The 16,722-nt window shown below is 41.7% G+C and overlaps 1 protein-coding gene across 9 annotated transcripts in view; it reads right to left on the minus strand.

The window, feature by feature from the left end:
• The window catches only part of NEK1 (NIMA related kinase 1), a 312,305-nt gene that overhangs the window by 252,367 nt on the left and 43,216 nt on the right, over positions 1 to 16,722 (minus strand). For all 9 annotated transcript variants that reach the window (XM_033942264.1, XM_033942234.1, XM_033942215.1 and 6 more), the window contains exons 5-8: positions 16,015 to 16,082; positions 15,824 to 15,910; positions 10,939 to 10,993; positions 4,645 to 4,845 (exon numbers count right to left, since the gene is read on the minus strand). In XM_033942264.1, coding sequence (XP_033798155.1) covers positions 4,645 to 4,845; positions 10,939 to 10,993; positions 15,824 to 15,910; positions 16,015 to 16,082 — 411 coding nt within the window. The remainder of the gene's footprint in view (positions 1 to 4,644; positions 4,846 to 10,938; positions 10,994 to 15,823; positions 15,911 to 16,014; positions 16,083 to 16,722) is intronic.

Consider the following 16,722-nt stretch of genomic DNA (forward strand, 5'->3'; position numbering starts at 1 on the left):
CTTGTCTATGATCTGGTGAGTCTTCGCCGCAATCTTCCTGCACGGTATCCTCCGGGTATACCGTTTCCTGAACCATCGACTCTTGGTCGACTGTCGGCTTTCGCCTTCTTCCTAGTTTAAAAACTTTTCAATTTCTTGCTTGATGTTGCTTGCAAGTAGCCTCGTTCCGTCTCCGCTGAGGTGAAGTCTATCCTTCCTGTATAGCTTGCTCTTCTCCCAGAACGTTGTCCAGTTGTGCACAAAGTGGAATCCTTTTTCCTCACACCAGTGCCTCATCCACGCATTGACTGCTTACAGCTCCATCTGCCTTTTCTCGTCGGCCCTAGGTATCGGCAGGATCTCTGAGAACGCTACACTCGGCGTTCTGGTCTTCAGCTTCCATCCTAGTATCCGGAACTGGTCCTTTAGTGCTTCCCTGCTGTAATTCCTGTTCCTCATGTTGTTTGTCCCCACTGCCGTATCTTCCTCTTCCACGCTGTCGATGATCCTGTCGATGCGGCTCACTATGTCTTCTTCCTTGGCTCCTGGTAGGCAGGTCACCAGCCAATCCTGTCTTCCTCCCACTATGTGGCTGTCGACTTGTCTGATGATGGTATCCCCCACGACGATTGCTGTCCTCTATCTTCTCTTGTCTCTCTAGCCGCAGGTCCATGTCCCTGGTGTAAGTCCATCTCTCCAGCCGTAGGTCTGTGAACTCTGCACACTTCCATCTTCCCTCATCCTGGCGTTGGCTTGCACTGGACTCGTCTTTCTGTATGTTCCCTCCGTTGTTTCAAGGTCTCGCTGCTGTGTCACCTATTTCTTCCTTGTGGTTGTACTCCAGGTGGTCCTCACTCATTATAGGTGTATCTTGGCAGTTCCCTCCAGTGAATTAAGTAAGACACTTTTAAAACAGGTCTTGCTCTGGATGTCTAAATTCTGTCCTGAAGGGCATTGCAGGCAAGTTGACTCCCTAGTCTCCAGACTGAATAAAATACAAACCTCAAATTTAAATGAGGAGCACCCTCAGCGTGGGTTTGAAAGCTTTAAAGAGCAGCTCAATAAAGCAAATCTAATGCTTAGAAAAGCTAAAGCCAGCAAACACCGAGCAGAAATTACTACTCCCGCCGACTGCACACCATCATCTGGGTGCTCTTGTGTGCTTTAAAGTGCAAATTAAGTGCAAAAAATGTGCAGTAAATAAATATATATAGGTAGAACACAAAAAGTCCACTGTCCTGCAATGCCCCAAATGCCAAACCTACTGACCCAAGCAGGAGATAAAAAGTTAGTCACTTGTCCCTCCAATTACTTAGCTGAATAAAGGACATAAACCAGGTAACATTTTAAATTGTTTGGAATGCGATAAGATTTCAGGAAAAAAAAGAAAACATGAAGTAGTGCAGTGAATGTATACATTTTAATCCATTTTTCCTACCTGGCTCATACAGAAATTAGGAAGAACCTTTTGGTGACCTTTGGGGAAAAATAACACAGATGCAGAAGTAGTTATGAAGAAAGCCCTAGAAATTATCATAGCATGATAACCACATCCTTGAAGTTCTGCTTGATAATCTAGTTTTGAAAAATTAGTAAGTTGTTGATAAGAAATATACCATAGAAAATAAGTTGAAAAATCACTAGCTTAAGAGGATAAACACAGGTGATAAAAGGGATTAAGAAGAGAAAAATGTGAAGTTTGTTACTGCTACTTACTGGTTTACAGTTGGGTGTGAAAACAGAATTAAAAGAGTTTAAAGAATAAGATCTAAGAAAAATATTGATTAAGAGAAGAATTTCTTGTTAATGAAATAAGTATAAAAATCATGTAAGAGTTGCAAGAATATCTTTAAACCATATGCTTTATAAAATTAGAATAAGGTTAAGAAAAATATATACTGAATAAAGAAACAATATTAAGTAAGAAGTTTATAAAAGCATGTATGCATGATAAAATGCTTTATAGAATTGTAGAAAAATGTTAGGAGCATGTAAGAGAGGAAAATGATCTTAGCAGTTTTAAAAGTAACTTAAAGAGTTTCCTTTTAATCTTTAAAATTATGTTCAAATTTTATACTAGTTTTCCTTCAGGTTTCTACTTTTCCCTCCCTAATGTTCTTTCCATCTTTGGTTCTTTTCTGTACTTTAAAGCATTGAATTGTAGTTCTATCTCTCCTTACCTTGTGTATTGATTAGTCTGTAAGTCTGTCGGTCTAACCCATCATTTTTAAATTTTAAATGGTATGTCTAAATATATGTTTATATTTTTATTACTGTTGTAATTCGCTTAGTAAATCTAAATAAGCGACTCATCAAATTAAAATAAAACTTGAAACTTGATAACAGGTAAGATGAAGTTAAAGATAAAATAATTTAAAAAGTTCATGTCTGTAGCAGAAAAAGGTGTGTCTTAATAGTTGGCTTGCTGGAAATCATGTGATTTGCTTGTTACTATGATGTTACATGAATATGTTCATTAACAAATATCACATTAAAAATGCTATAAATGTAATACATTGAATACGGGATCTTGAGTACAAGGACAGGAGAGAAAGGGCCACTTGAACTTAGGAACACAAATGTGATTATCTTGATTTGCCACCTTTATTTAATAAACCTGCTACTTAACTTACTGTCACAATCTTTGTAGTAACAATTTGTGAACAGGCTAAGAATCTCTTCCTTTGGGAGAGGATCACCGACCCTGAGAGATCCCTCCTGACCACCCTAAGGCTTGCTGCAGCCTTGTCAAAGCTTAAGACAATCTTTTGGCCATTCTTTGTAATCTAAGGCATCAAAGAGTTCTGCTCTTGGCTCAGACTCTGATTCCATCTTTATTGAGACAGATTGCCCATCTGCCTAATAAATTTTGTTAAGGAGAGGCTCTCCAATTTGGTGACGTCCTGCAAGAAGGTGGAGTAGATGGATCTGATTCAACTCCATATGACTCTTCAGCAGAAAGACCTGGATAGTCAGAGGATGAATGCTGAGATAAATCAGAGTCATAGCTATCGATGTCTTGCCTCGGTGATGGCGAGTGTTGAGAAGGACGTCAAGGCAAGTGCTGAGGTGTACATCGAGGGAAGTGCTCATGAGAATGTCAGGCATGACGTTGAAGGGAGCATCGAAAGACACTGCAGTGTCTATCCGATGAGTACCTGAATCTGGACAAAGAACTTTGACGTAGCTCTCCTAGACTATGAGCTTTGACTTGGAGTCCAAGATCTGGCTCTCAATGTTAATGTAGAGTACTGCTCGGACTTGGCTGGTACCAGCTGTGTTATGGCTGATGATTGCATTGAATGAATCTGCAACATAGTAGCCAACTCTCTCTGAAGCAGCTCCCATATCTGGTCCTGTAAGAACAGCACCAGTACCAAGGCTGTGCTCGGTACAGATGGTGCTGAGAGTACTGGATGCCGGGGCACTGGTGACCATGATGACGAGGCACACCTCAAAGGGGGCACCATTTGAAGAGAAGGTGATCTCGTCTTGGTGCTTGATGCCTGGTTTGCGTTGATGGTGTAGGCACTTGAGACAGCACTGATGAATGTTTGGATGGGGAAGAGTGTTTATGCTTCTTAGCTGATTCCCCTGATTGAGGCAATACCGACGTCTAATGCGGTGTTGATGCCCGCACCAGTAAAGATGCTGCAGATGAACTGTGGGCATCGGGGTTAGAGTTCACTGCCACTCTTGATGCTCCCGAAGTCTCTCCAAAAAGTTTTTCGAATTGGAGATGATGAGCCTTAAGTAACCTCTTCTGCAATTTAAAACAGTACGGGCGAAAATCAGGTCAGTGGTGAGGACCTAGGCACTGGGTCAGTAACCAAAATGGTCCTGTTACACTAAGTGCAACGCTTGAGGCCATTGTAAGGTTTGTCCGAGAAGTCGAGTAGATGTAATACTGAAAAAAGCTTGATGCTCCTGGCCTGAAAACAGTCTGAGGCGAGTCCAAGGCCCAAAAACATTAAATATAAATAAGAAAAATTTTACCAAGGTAAACTAATAATAAAAGAAAATAATGAAGAAACTGTAGTAAAATTCAAATGGGAAGGCACTACAAAAGTAGCTTGACGCAAGAGGAAAAATACACAGCTTCTCAGTTCCATGGAAAATTGGAAACTAATGGCTCCACAAGCCAACATCAGGCAGGAATGTACCGGCGCATGTGCAGTACGGGCAGTCTCGACCTTCAAAAGACTTAAGTGACACTACAGTTTTTGCTCTGTCCATACCGGGCTCTATGATGATATCACCACATGTGAGAATGTGCTGCCTGCTTGTCCTGGGATAAATTAGAACATATTACATTATGCAAACAATCAAATAAGCCTATACAAGAAAAAAAGTAAAGACAGAAAATGCAGCAAATAAAAAAAAACAATTCATGCTATTAACTCCATAGAAAACTACATAAAAATCATTGTGAAGAATGACCAACCCATTTATTGGTGCTTTTCAATCATTGAAAAGTTAAGTTTCAACCCCTCCCCAAAAACTATTCCCTTCTAGAATATAACATAGTACAGATCTAATACATGGTATGAAGCATCAGAAGTGATACAACAGACGAGAAGGAACAATCAACCTGGTATACAACATTCTATTGCTTTCTCGCAAGTTCCATGGGTATGAAATAACACTACAGTACAAAGTACATACCTGAGGAGGAAAAAATTTCTCAATGCGTTTGACTATGAACATTTTCTCCAATATGGAGTTGACTGATGGCCTATCCTTGGGATTCCGTTTAAATAGCTGGGATACGAGATTGCGAAGGTCATAGGAATAGTGCAAAGAAACAGGAGGAAAAGTTCCACGGATGATCTTCAGGACCAAATTCTTCATGTTCCCAGCTTCAAACTAGGGTTACAGGAAAAGAAATAAAAATAAGTTACATGTGTGGATTCCTCTGGTGAACAGTGTTGCACTTTTGTTAAAGGGGCTGATTTTATGGGATGGGCCAGACTGGCAAATGGCAGAGGTATCCCTTTCAAAACCAGCTGAGGAGGTGGATTCTGCCATATAAACTGAGGACTAGAATCAGATCCCTTGGTAATTCAGTCAAAAAAATGCAGCCTTGAATATAATCTATGGATTTTTTTAAATGCCTGTTTTTATTTTTTCATTCTACAGATTCCAACACAAGCTATAAAAAGGCAACTTATGGCTCTTAAACATTTGAGTCTAGATGGAATTCACATTCCTACAGAGAAACAAAGGAAATACAAAAGGCTGCCACATCCTTAGGGCCCATTGTTTTCAGTATTTCTATGGACAAATTGATTAGTATCTGTTATTTTTCTTTCTTGAAACCCGGTAGACCAGTCCAGATGCATTGTTTTATGCAAGAACATGGAGAAAAGAACACAATTTTCCAGTGACTTATCACCATTTTAAGGCATGGTGCCACCCTGGAACTTGCATGAAAGCTGAAAAATCAACAAACCACCACAACCATAGGGATTTGTATTTGACATTAGGGTCATTCCATGTCAAGTGCACCAGGAGCCCACGCTCAACCCCCTTGAAATCCAACCAAATTTTACAGGGGTGTTGTCTAGGGTCTCAAATGAAACTCTGCAAATTTTTGGGATTTATTTCAATTTGGTAAGGAGCTAGGAGTAATTGAACAAAAGCAATCGATCCACTCCCAACTTTGCTTTAGCACTGAGTCAAAAGGAAACAACCTAGGAGTCTGAAATTTTGCAGTTTGGTACAACATCTTGGGGCAAGTTTCTGTGCCAAGTTTGAAATCTTTTGCGAATGTGCTTCCATTTCTACAGGTCAGCAAAGTAGGAAAAAAAATTCACGAATGAAAATTTTTGGCAAAGTTTGGCTCCATACTGCTGCTGGTAGGTAAGTCAGCTGAGGATACAACTTTACCAGCAGACATGTTACTTCCAAGATTTGCAATATGAACTTTTACAGTCAAGTGAAGCTGAAGATATGACCATTCAAAAGAATATGGCTTTATGCATTTATGCAAATTTTCACTGTTTTTTAGATTCAAATATCTCTAATGTGTAGGTTTTTTGTGTGTTTTTTAAATATCATTTGAAAGAGCATGTTTTTTTTGCTACAGAAACTATCCTGTTTCATCTCGGACCCGACCTTTCTTTGGTAAGAATTAAAGCTTCAAAGATAAGCATTAGTTGTATATGCGCACAGATGTTTAATATTGAAAAGAGGCATGTTTAACACAAACCATTATCTTTAAACCATCAGTTCTCATCAAAGAAAGATCGAGTCCAAGATGAAACAGGATAGCTTCTGTAGCAAAAAAAAATGCTCTTTCAAATGATATAAAAAAAAAATACACATTAGAGATATTTGAATCTGAAAAACAGCCAGTTTGATCTCTTCCAGAATCGATTTGTTAGTTCTTCTGGCAGTTCATGGCATGCCTAAAATCCTTCTCTAGCACCAATGATGTCCAGCTGTCCAAGATTTCTCAGCTTCCCTGGGCTGGCCATGCTCTCATCACTTTTAATATATCCAGACCTGCTTCCTTTAACAGTCCTCCGATTGTTACAACCAACATTAGGGATTTCAGTAAATTAACTCCAGCTAATTTAGCTGAATCTTTTGATCTCAACCTTGAAGATTTTGCAACTTTGTCAACAGACGTGCAGATTGAGAAATGGGTAGAGGCTACCCAGAAACTCCTAGGTAAACTAGCTCCAGTTCGCCATCAGAGCTCCTCCACGAATAAAAGAATTTGGTTTACACCGGAGCTAATCTTGCTCCGACAACAGGCTCTTTCACTTCAGAGGAGTTGGCTACGCCACCGTTCTCCTATACTACTCAATCTTTATAAAGACAAATCATTTTACCACAAAAAAAAAGATATCCAGGAAAGTAAAAAGACATTACAATAAGAAGATTGCTGCAGCTAAAAATTCATCGGTGCAATGTGCGACAGCCTCAAAGAAAGCAAACAGAATGCTGGGCATCATCAAAAAGGGTATCACGACCCGGACGAAGGAAGTCATCATGCCGCTGTATCGCGCAATGGTGCGCCCGCACCTGGAGTACTGTGTTCAATACTGGTCGCCGTACCTCAAGAAGGACATGGCGGTACTCGAGGGAGTGCAGAGGAGGGCGACTAAGCTGATAAAAGGTATGGAAAATTTTCCATACGCTGACAGGTTAAAAATGCTGGGGATGTTCTCCCTGGAGAAGAGGAGACTTAGAGGGGACATGATAGAAACCTTCAAAATCCTTAGGGGCATAGAGAGAGTAAATAAGGACAGATTCTTCAAACTGAGAGGAGCCACAAGCACTAGGGGTCACTCGGAGAAATTGAAAGGGGACAGGTTTAGAACAAATGCTAGAAAATTCTTTTTTACACAGAGGGTGGTAGACACATGGAACGCGCTTCCGGAGGAAGTGATAGGCCAGAACTCTGTACAGGGATTCAAGAAGAGTTTGGATAGGTTCCTGGAGGATAAGGGGATAGAGGGGTACAGATAGAACTTGAGGTAGGTTATAGAAGTGGTCAGAAACCACTTCACAGGTCGCAGACCTGATGGGCCGCCGCGGGAGCGGACCGCTGGGCGAGATGGACCTCGGTCTGACCCAGTGGAGGCAACTTCTTATGTTCTTATGTTCTTATACGTGATCTTGTAAACGCTTACTTCCAAAGGAAATAACGTGGGATTAACATCTGCATCTACTCTCCCAGCCCAAGATTTGGCAGATTATTTTATGCATAAAATAGCCTCTGTTCACAGTACATTATTTTCTGCCAATAATCCTCCTCCCGCCAATTCACCATTCAGACCTGATTCTATCCTTCTTAGTACATTTACCAAATTCAAGGTCTCTTATTTGTCTGAAATTCCAAGAACAATGCAAACTATCAATGCATCAGGGTGTTCTGATTCCTTGCTACCTTCTCTAATCAAAAAATACTTCTTTATCTTCGGACCGTATATCCAAAGTTTAATAGGAAACAGCCTCTCCAACGCCACTATGCCAAAACAATGGAAAATAGCTAGTTTTAGGCCAATCATGAAGCTACCTTCAGGCAATCCCGAGGATTGCTCCAATTATTGCCCAATAGCTAACATTCCATTCCTTGCAAAATTAACTGAAAAGGTTGTTTTCAATCAACTGACACCATTTCTGGAACAAACCAACACTTTGTACCACATCATTCTACAGAGCTTTCACTTCTAGGACTAGTTACCACTAATAGGAACTACCCAGATCAAAGAAAATCTGTTCTCCTGATCTCCTTAGACTTAACTGCAGCCTTCAACACAATTGACCATTCAATTCTCCTTAGTCATCTCAAGTCTTTAGGGATATCAGGGACTGCCCTGGAGTGGTTTACCTCTTATTCAGCAATAGGCATTATCAGGTCTGCTTTCCAGCCTCATCAGAACCTTACACGCAGGATTTGGGTGTCCCACAAGGCTCTATTTTATCACCTATGCTGTTTAATCTTTTTCTTGCTCCTCTACTGACTAATTGCACAATCTATTGGATTTACAGTTTTTGCGTATGCAGATAATATTCAGCTTATTCATCTGATCCATTCTACCAACCCAATGGAAATTCAGGAAATTAACCAAAAATTAACTGCTGTTAGTAACTGGCTTTGCCAAAATCTTCTCTCCCTTAACATCAATAAATCAATGGCCATGGAAAATGAAATCCTTACTTCCCCATTATGCATTTCCTCAAACCCAATTCAGCTTGTTCCAACTATTAAGCTTTTAGGTGTGACCCTGGATATTAAACTCTCCTTCGAAGCACAAATTAGTTCAGTAATTCAAAAATGCTTTCAAACTTAATTTGATATGCTCTCTCTCGTCAATCCTTGAAACAAAATCTCTTAATATACCGTATATACTCAAATATAAACCAGGATTTTGGTGCCAAAAAATTGGCCCAAAAATGGGGGGTCCTGGTTTATATTCGAGCCAATACACCCCCCTTCTGAAATTATTGCAGGCCGCCACCGCAAGGCTCTGCACCCTGCCGCCCTCCCTGTCCTAACCTCATACATCTACCGTCGATCCTGGTGGAAGTGCAGCGGGCAGGAACGAACTTTCCAAGTTCTTGCCCCGCTGTTAATAGGTTTCCGTGAGTGTCTTCAGCTGCGCTGAAAAGCACGAGCAGGCGCGCGATTTGGCACTGCTGCTCAGTGCTGAGCGGCTTCCTTAATGGCTCCCACAAATTCTCCTCTGGACTGCTTCAAGCCTTTGTGTCTTTGCCAGATATGGTCTCCAAAATCTTGCTTTTTAGGATCTTGCCAGATACTTGTGACCTAGATTGATCGCTATTAGAAACAGGATGCTGGGCTAGATGAACCTTATGCTCTTAAGTTATTCAATCTAGTTTAAGGCTTGCCTTGGGCTTATTGTGATTTGAGCTAGGAAATGTAGAACAGCAGGCTTCCATGATTTAATGTTTTGTTTTTTTTAATGTCTCAAATTATGAATGCAAGTTTGTGGTCTTCCATGATCATTAATTTGCTAGGTTGACCTAAAACCCCCATCTCTAGTCACCCCAAGATATAGAAGTATAGAGACTGAAATGATACTTAGAGAAAAGTTATGGGGGTGGAAATGTGGGTGCGTCTTATGGAGGGAAGACAACCCCCCCTTCCCGGTACCCTTTAATAACACTGCCTGCCCGCCCTTTAAAACATCCCCCACCCCACAGTAGCTTTTTAAACACCCTCGAAGCCTGGTGGTCCAGCGGTGTATGGGCTGGTAGGAGCGAGCTGTCTGCGCTGCTACCTAGGCCCGTCCTGCTTTCTGAATGGCTGCGTCAGTTCTCGCAGGACTTGCAAGAACTGACTGCAGCCATTCAGAAAGTGGGGCGGACCCAGGCAGCAGCAAAGACAGCACCCTCCTGCCGGCCCGTATACCGGGGAAATTAAAGGGCTTCTTTTATTGTGATACCCAACCTTTCTGGAAGATCGTGGCTGTTGGAAACAGAGCCCGGATGAGCATGCGGCATGGAGCACACTGTGTGATAAGTTGGCTGCGTGTGCCTGCTCGTGGTTGCTCCATTGTGCTGGAGGGGGGCGGGCTCAGCACGAAGATGAAAAGTGGGAGCACAAAAACGGGGCTAGGTCAGTTCAGTGATGGGGCAAAGATGGTATAGTAAGGAGATAGGATGCGTGTGTTGTGTAGAGGACATAACAAGGAATAGGGTAGCACAAGGAGAGGAAGGTGATGGAGGGATTCAGGAAGGCAGTGGGGGTGATAGGAGTTGAAAGTACAGGTTGAAGATGGGATGAAAGAGAGGATTAGTGCAACTGCAAGAAGATAAGACTGTGCAAGGAGCAGATGGGGAGAGGGTACAGGGCAGGGCGGTGGGACAGGGTACAGAGCCTGGCGGGAAGGGGGGACAGGGTGCAGAGCCTGGCAGGGAGTGTGGGGGTTTGGGTGCAGAGCCTGGCAGGGAGTGTGGAGGTTGGGTGTAGAGCCAGGCAAGGAGTGTGGGGGGCTAAGGGCACAATTTGGTTCAGAATGTTTTTTTCTTGTTTTCCTACTCTAAATCTAAGTCTTATGGTCCGAAGCGTCTTATGAAGCAAAAAATACAGTATTTGCATTCATATGTGACATGATAATCTCCTGCTAGTTGTCTCCGTTTGCATTCCTCCTGCAAATTACATATTCCTTCAGAAAAAGAGCTAAAGTTAAGTCTCCACTAGAAATCTTACATCCTCTGGTTCAGTGCTAAATATATAAAAAAATTTCCATCTTAAGAATGAATCAACAAGTCTTTAATTCAGAAGAAAGTTGAAGAGAGAGTATGGCATATAATCATTTTTCTTAATTGTATTTATTGTAATTGCTATATGAATTGACTATTACACAATACCTAGATCCCATTATTGAAAACAGAGCAGTTTAAAAAATTTATATTTAAATTAAAAATTTGAGTATGCCATATACATTACATTATTAAGGTAATGAAAACTGAACTTACGGCATGCTTCAACGTGCACATCTCATACAAAACACAGCCCAGGGCCCAAATGTCACTGTTTGGGGGAGAGGGAGGAAACACAAACATACAGGCAATTACACAAACTGCTTCTCAAATTCATCTTCAGTTCTAGTTTTACAAGCCAAAACCAAAAAACAATCGAACCAATCAGCAGAAGACAGTCAAGCAAAGAAACACAAAAGGACAAAAACTGCAGAAAACAATGTACAAAGTGTCAAGTTGTTTTATTAAAAATAAAAATAAAGATAAAACAATTATGGAAATCTCAATGATGGTTCTCTTATGTGAAGTAGAGGACCCTAGTTCAAGTTTTACAACCCCTAATATTTTAAAAACCCATTGAAAGTATTTGAAAGTCCTTCTTAAACAAAGGGAAAAATTACCAAGAACATAAGAATTGCCGCTGCTGGGTCAGACCAGTGGTCCATTGTGCCCAGTAGTCCGCTCACATGGCGGCCCTTTGGTCAAAAACCAGCACCCTAACTGAGACTAGCCTTACCCGAGTACGTTCCGGTTCAGCAGAAACTTGTCTAACTTTGTCTTGAATCCCTGGAGGGTGTTTTCCCCTATGACAGACTCCAGAAGAGCGTTCTAGTTTTCTACCACTCTCTGGGTGAAAAAGAACTTCCTTATGTTTGTACGGAATCTATCCCCTTTCTATTTTAGAGAGTGCTCTCTCGTTCTCCCTGCCTTGGAGAGGGTGCACAATCTGTCCTTATCTACTAAGTCTATTCCCTTCAGTACCTTGAATGTTTCGATCATGTCTCCTCTCAATCTCCTCTGCTCGAGGGAGAAGAGGCAATTTTTTGCTGTACGGCAACTCCTCCAGCTCCTTAACCATCTTAGTCGCTCTTTTCTGGACCCTTTCCAGTAGTACCGTGTACTTCTTCCTGTACGGTGACCAGTGCCGGACGTAGTACTCCAGGTGAGGGCGCACCATGGCCCAGTACAGCGGCATGATAACCTTCTCCGATCTGTTCGTGATCCCTTTCTTTATCATTCCTAGCATTCTGTTCGCCCTTTTTGGACGACTTCATCGACTTATCGATCAGAACTCCCAAGTCTCTTTCCTGGGAGGTCTCTCCAAGTACCGCCCCGGACATCCTGTATTCATGCATGAGATTTTGTTACCAATATGCATAACTTTACACTTATCCATGTTGAACCTCATCTGCCATGTTGATGCCCATTCCTCGAGCCTGATTATGTCATGGTGCAGATCTTCACAATCTCCCTGCATCTTCACTACTCTGATATCGACCGCAAATTTAATCACCTCACTTGTCGTATCTATGTCCAGATCGTATATAAAGATGTTGAAGAGCACGGGTCCAAGCACCGAGCCTTGCGGAACCCCACTGGTGACGCTCTTCCAGTTCGAGTATTGTCCATTTACCCCACTCTCTGTTTCCTATGCTCCAGCCAGTTTTTAATCCACGTGAGTATTTCACCCTCGATTCCATGACTCGCAATTTTCTGAAGTAGTTGTTCATGCGGAACCTTGTCAAACGCCTTCTGAAAATCCAGATATACAATGTCGACTCTTGTCTATCTGCCTGTTTACTCCCTCAAAGAAGTGCAGCAAGTTTGTCAAACAAGATCTGCCTTTGCTGAAACCGTGCTGGCTGGTCTCATCAGACCGTATCCTTTATCCTTTATCAGTGCCACTATCATCTTTCCTGGTACCAAGGTCAGACTCACCGGTCTGTAGTTTCCCGGGTCTCCCCTTGAACCTTTTTTGAAGATCGATGTAACATTCGCCACCTTCCAGTCCTCCGGAATCTTTCCCGATTTGATCGACAGATTGGCTATTAGCTGAAGCAGTTCAGCTTTAGTCCCTTTCAGTTCCTTGATGACCCTCCGATGGATACCATCCGATCCCGGGGATATCAATCTGCCTGCATACCTCTTCTAGACTGACCGTTAACCCTGTCAGTTTCCCATTTTCGCTTCCGGCATATAGCCTGATGGGTTCTGGTATGCTGTGTATATTCTCTTCGGTAAATACAGATGCAAAAAAATGTGTTCAGTCTGTCGGCGATTGCTTTGTCCTCCTTTAGCACTCCCTTTATTCCTTGGTCATCCAAAGGTCCCACCGCTTCCTTTGCAGGTCATTTCCCCTTAATATATCGAAAGAATGGCTTGAAGTTTTTCGCCTCCTTGGCTATTTTTTCCTCGTAGTCTCTTTTGGCCCCCTTTACCGCCTTATGGCATCTGAGTTGATGTTGTTTGTGTTTATTCCAGTTTTCGTCAGTTGCTAAAGGTTGTCTTGTTTTACAAAAAAAATATAAAGGGAAAAGGAATGGGATTTGGATATACAGTCTTTCTGTGGTTACAATCAAAGGTGTTTGCATATTATATACAAATACTTATTTTTTATTCAAGGACAAGCAGGCAGGAATAATCTCACATATGGGCAATGTTCTCGACAGACGATGAAACCGAGAAATCCGGCATATGCATTCATTTCTTCTTCTTTCAGGAACCGCAAGCTGGCTATTCTTGAAGCAAGGGCTTCAGCTCCCCTTCTGAAGTAATGGACAGGCTTCTATTATTCAGCCACCATCCTTTCCAGCAGCCTTTACTAGTGGCCAGCAGCCAGCATAGGAGGTGCAGGTACGAGCCAGCAGCTCTCCTTGAATACCCGGTGCAGCTGGAGTAGCTTAAATACAGTAGGCATTGGTGCATGACTATGCTGGGGCTGCTTTATTACAGTCGCCTCCCTCATCAGCGATACCACCATTGGGGGAGTCACACCTTCCAGGGACACTTCAGCATCATCCCAATATTCATCTCTAGTAGCACACCACTGGTGCCGTCACACAGAGGCTGGTTCGCCATCCCGTCGGTTGGTGTCCTCTGCAGTAGGGTCACTGGCACCTCGACACAACTTTTAAAACCAACAGGGGGAAATTTTTTTCACTCAGAGAATAGTTAAGCTTTGGAATGCGTTGCCAGAGGATGTGATAAGAGCGGATAGCATAGCTAGTTTTAAGAAAAGTTTGGACAAGTTCCTGGAGGAAAAGTCCATAGTCTGTTTTTGAGAAAGACATGGGGGAAGCCACTGCTTGTCCTGTATCGGTAGCATGGAATATTGCTACTCCTTGGGTTTTGACCAGGTACTAGTGACTTGGATCGGCCACTGTGAGAACAAGCTACTGGGCTTGATGGACCATTGGTCTGACCCAGTAAGGCTATTCTTATGTTCTTATGTTCTCAGCCTGTGCCCATGGCACCCTTGCCGGAGGCAGGGCCAGCGCCATCCCTGTGCGAATAGCTCATTCAGCAGTTGCAGTTGGAATTTTCAAGGCTTCTGCAGGCGCACGCAGTATCAATTCCTGATTTCATAGCCCCCATTAAGGAATCGTCCGAGTGCTGTCTGGAACCTCCAGTACGTCGCCGATCTCGGACCTACAGTTCTCAAGGAGTAGCATCTGACCTCGATGCCCATCGGTGGTGCACCTTGTGGGCATCTGGCATAGACGCACATGGGCAATGACCACCATGGACTTCTGCGGCTGGCCCACATAATCAGCACCTGGCATCCCAGTCATGGCAGGAGACCTCATCAAGAGAATATAGCTATTCTTCACACTCTAGACATTTTGTTATTTCTACAATTTCTAAACTGCCTATACCTAAGCAGTTCACATTTAAAACATTCATAATAGTTTGGAAGACAGTACTTTAAATAAATGAATTCAATTACATTACAAATCACATAGTAATTATTTTCGATCCTCTCAGCACTCCCCTATACAGCATGTCTCATCACAGCCTGCTTTTAAAGGGGTTTGATTTGGATTTGTCTCCCCGCTCTTTCAGCTTCTACCTTGACTTTTCAACAGATGAATCTTCCAGCCTCCCTTTGGGCCAAACATCGCCCAAAGTGCCGGTCATATCCAAGGTTTATCAGCCAGCTGGAGAAGATATTGTCATTTATGGCAGAGCCCGGAGCCCAGCTTCGAGCAGAGCTTATGGCTGCCCTTGATTATCCCAAGTGGCCTTGAGACTATATAAAGCTTCCTCTACATCATCTCTCAAAGGAGACTTTACTCAAGAACTGAGCTTCCCCACTCGACATCCCAGTAGTGCTATGCAAATTAGATGCACAGTATCATATCCAATCGTGTCCAGGAATCAACAGACCACAGTTGCTGCATCAATCATTGGTCGTAGAATCTGCCCTGAAGCAGGTGCACAGTGCATGAACCCATGCTAATGCCCCTCCCAGAAGAGAGGGTCGAACTCTGGATAGATTTGGGCATAGAGTGTTCCAGGGGTCTATGCTGGCCAACAGAATCCTGAACTAGTGCTAGTGCTAGTTTTGTATGTCAGGTTTTTATGTTATGCTTATGTTTGTTTTCAGTAACCTGCATAGAATTTTGGATATGCGGGATATATATATATATATATTTTTTTTTTTAAAATAAACAAACTATAATTTCTTCATGACTTTATCTGAAGTCTCTTATACAGAAGCTTGTCGACCCTGATTTTAACAGTACTTACCCCAGCAATAAAAATATTAGAATAAACCATTCTAATCTTGTTTAGGGCAAATCCCAGAAGGAAATGGATTCTTTATAGATTGTAATGATTACTAGACCCAAATATATTCATGATTCAACAATGATTATCTAGATAGGGATTAAAAACCACAGAAAGCCACATGTAAAAGGGATTGATCCAAAAGCTCATCTACTTTAGGATATTTGTCTATAAGGTCAATAAAAAGTGCTCTTATTTTCCTTCTCCAGAAACTATATCAAGCATTACTGAGATAGTGCAAATTATCCATGCTGGGGGGGGGGAGGAGGCAAGGGCACCAAGAGGTTAAATACACTATATAAAGCTTTAATACCTTTTGTTATTGTAAGGTCGGTTTTCACAGATTTCAGGCGACAAATAGTAAGGCGTCCCAATGCAAGTACGAGCCAGCTCCACAGTACTAGTAAAGAAAAATAAAGAAAAACTTAATACTCACAATTTATGTTTTAAAACTCCAAACTGAAGCAATCACAAAACTACTGAAGTAAAAAATTAAACTATTACCTATTGAGAACTCTTGCTATTCCAAAGTCTCCCAATTGTATTGTTCCATCTTTGGTTAAAAATATATTCTAAATTAAAATAATACACGGAGAAAAGTAGTTAGTGTAATTACAAGATTTGTCTCAAGTTAATACAATTAAACAGTTTGAAAAAATAAAAAACAATTTCCCAATTTTTATAGGTATCATCAAGCCTATATAATGCGTCAAGGTATGTATTGGATCCTCCCTGAGCTCTTAGAACATTACCCAGACTGGCTATATCTTGAGTGGAAAATCATGTCCCCGATGAGACTGTCTCATATATTAAGTATTAAAATACCTAGGTACGCTAAGAATAATGTGATTTTATTGGACATATAGAAAACAATTAAATTTATTGATAAGTAAACAGATGTTCCCATAATAAAGTCTACTTTGCAGTCCTTATGGTTAAACTCCAAGATTCAAATAGGCGATGCTGGGATCGCTTGGAAGAATTGGATGCAGGCAAGTATTCGGACATTAGATGACATTATGTCTAATGGAAATCTGCTTGATTTTTCACAATTGCAACAGTCATTTGGAATTTTAAAATCTCAACAATATAGGTGGTTGCAGTTGAAGCAGGCTATTCAGAGTGGGTTCCCTGAATGGAAAAATTTTAAAACATATTTTAGCCTGCAAATCCTTTGCTACCAAACTGATTTAGTAGGTCATCAGGCTGCTC

The sequence above is a fragment of the Geotrypetes seraphini genome, chromosome 1 (genome assembly GCF_902459505.1).
Source record: "Geotrypetes seraphini chromosome 1, aGeoSer1.1, whole genome shotgun sequence".
In the NCBI taxonomy this organism is placed as follows: Eukaryota; Metazoa; Chordata; class Amphibia; order Gymnophiona; family Dermophiidae; genus Geotrypetes; species Geotrypetes seraphini.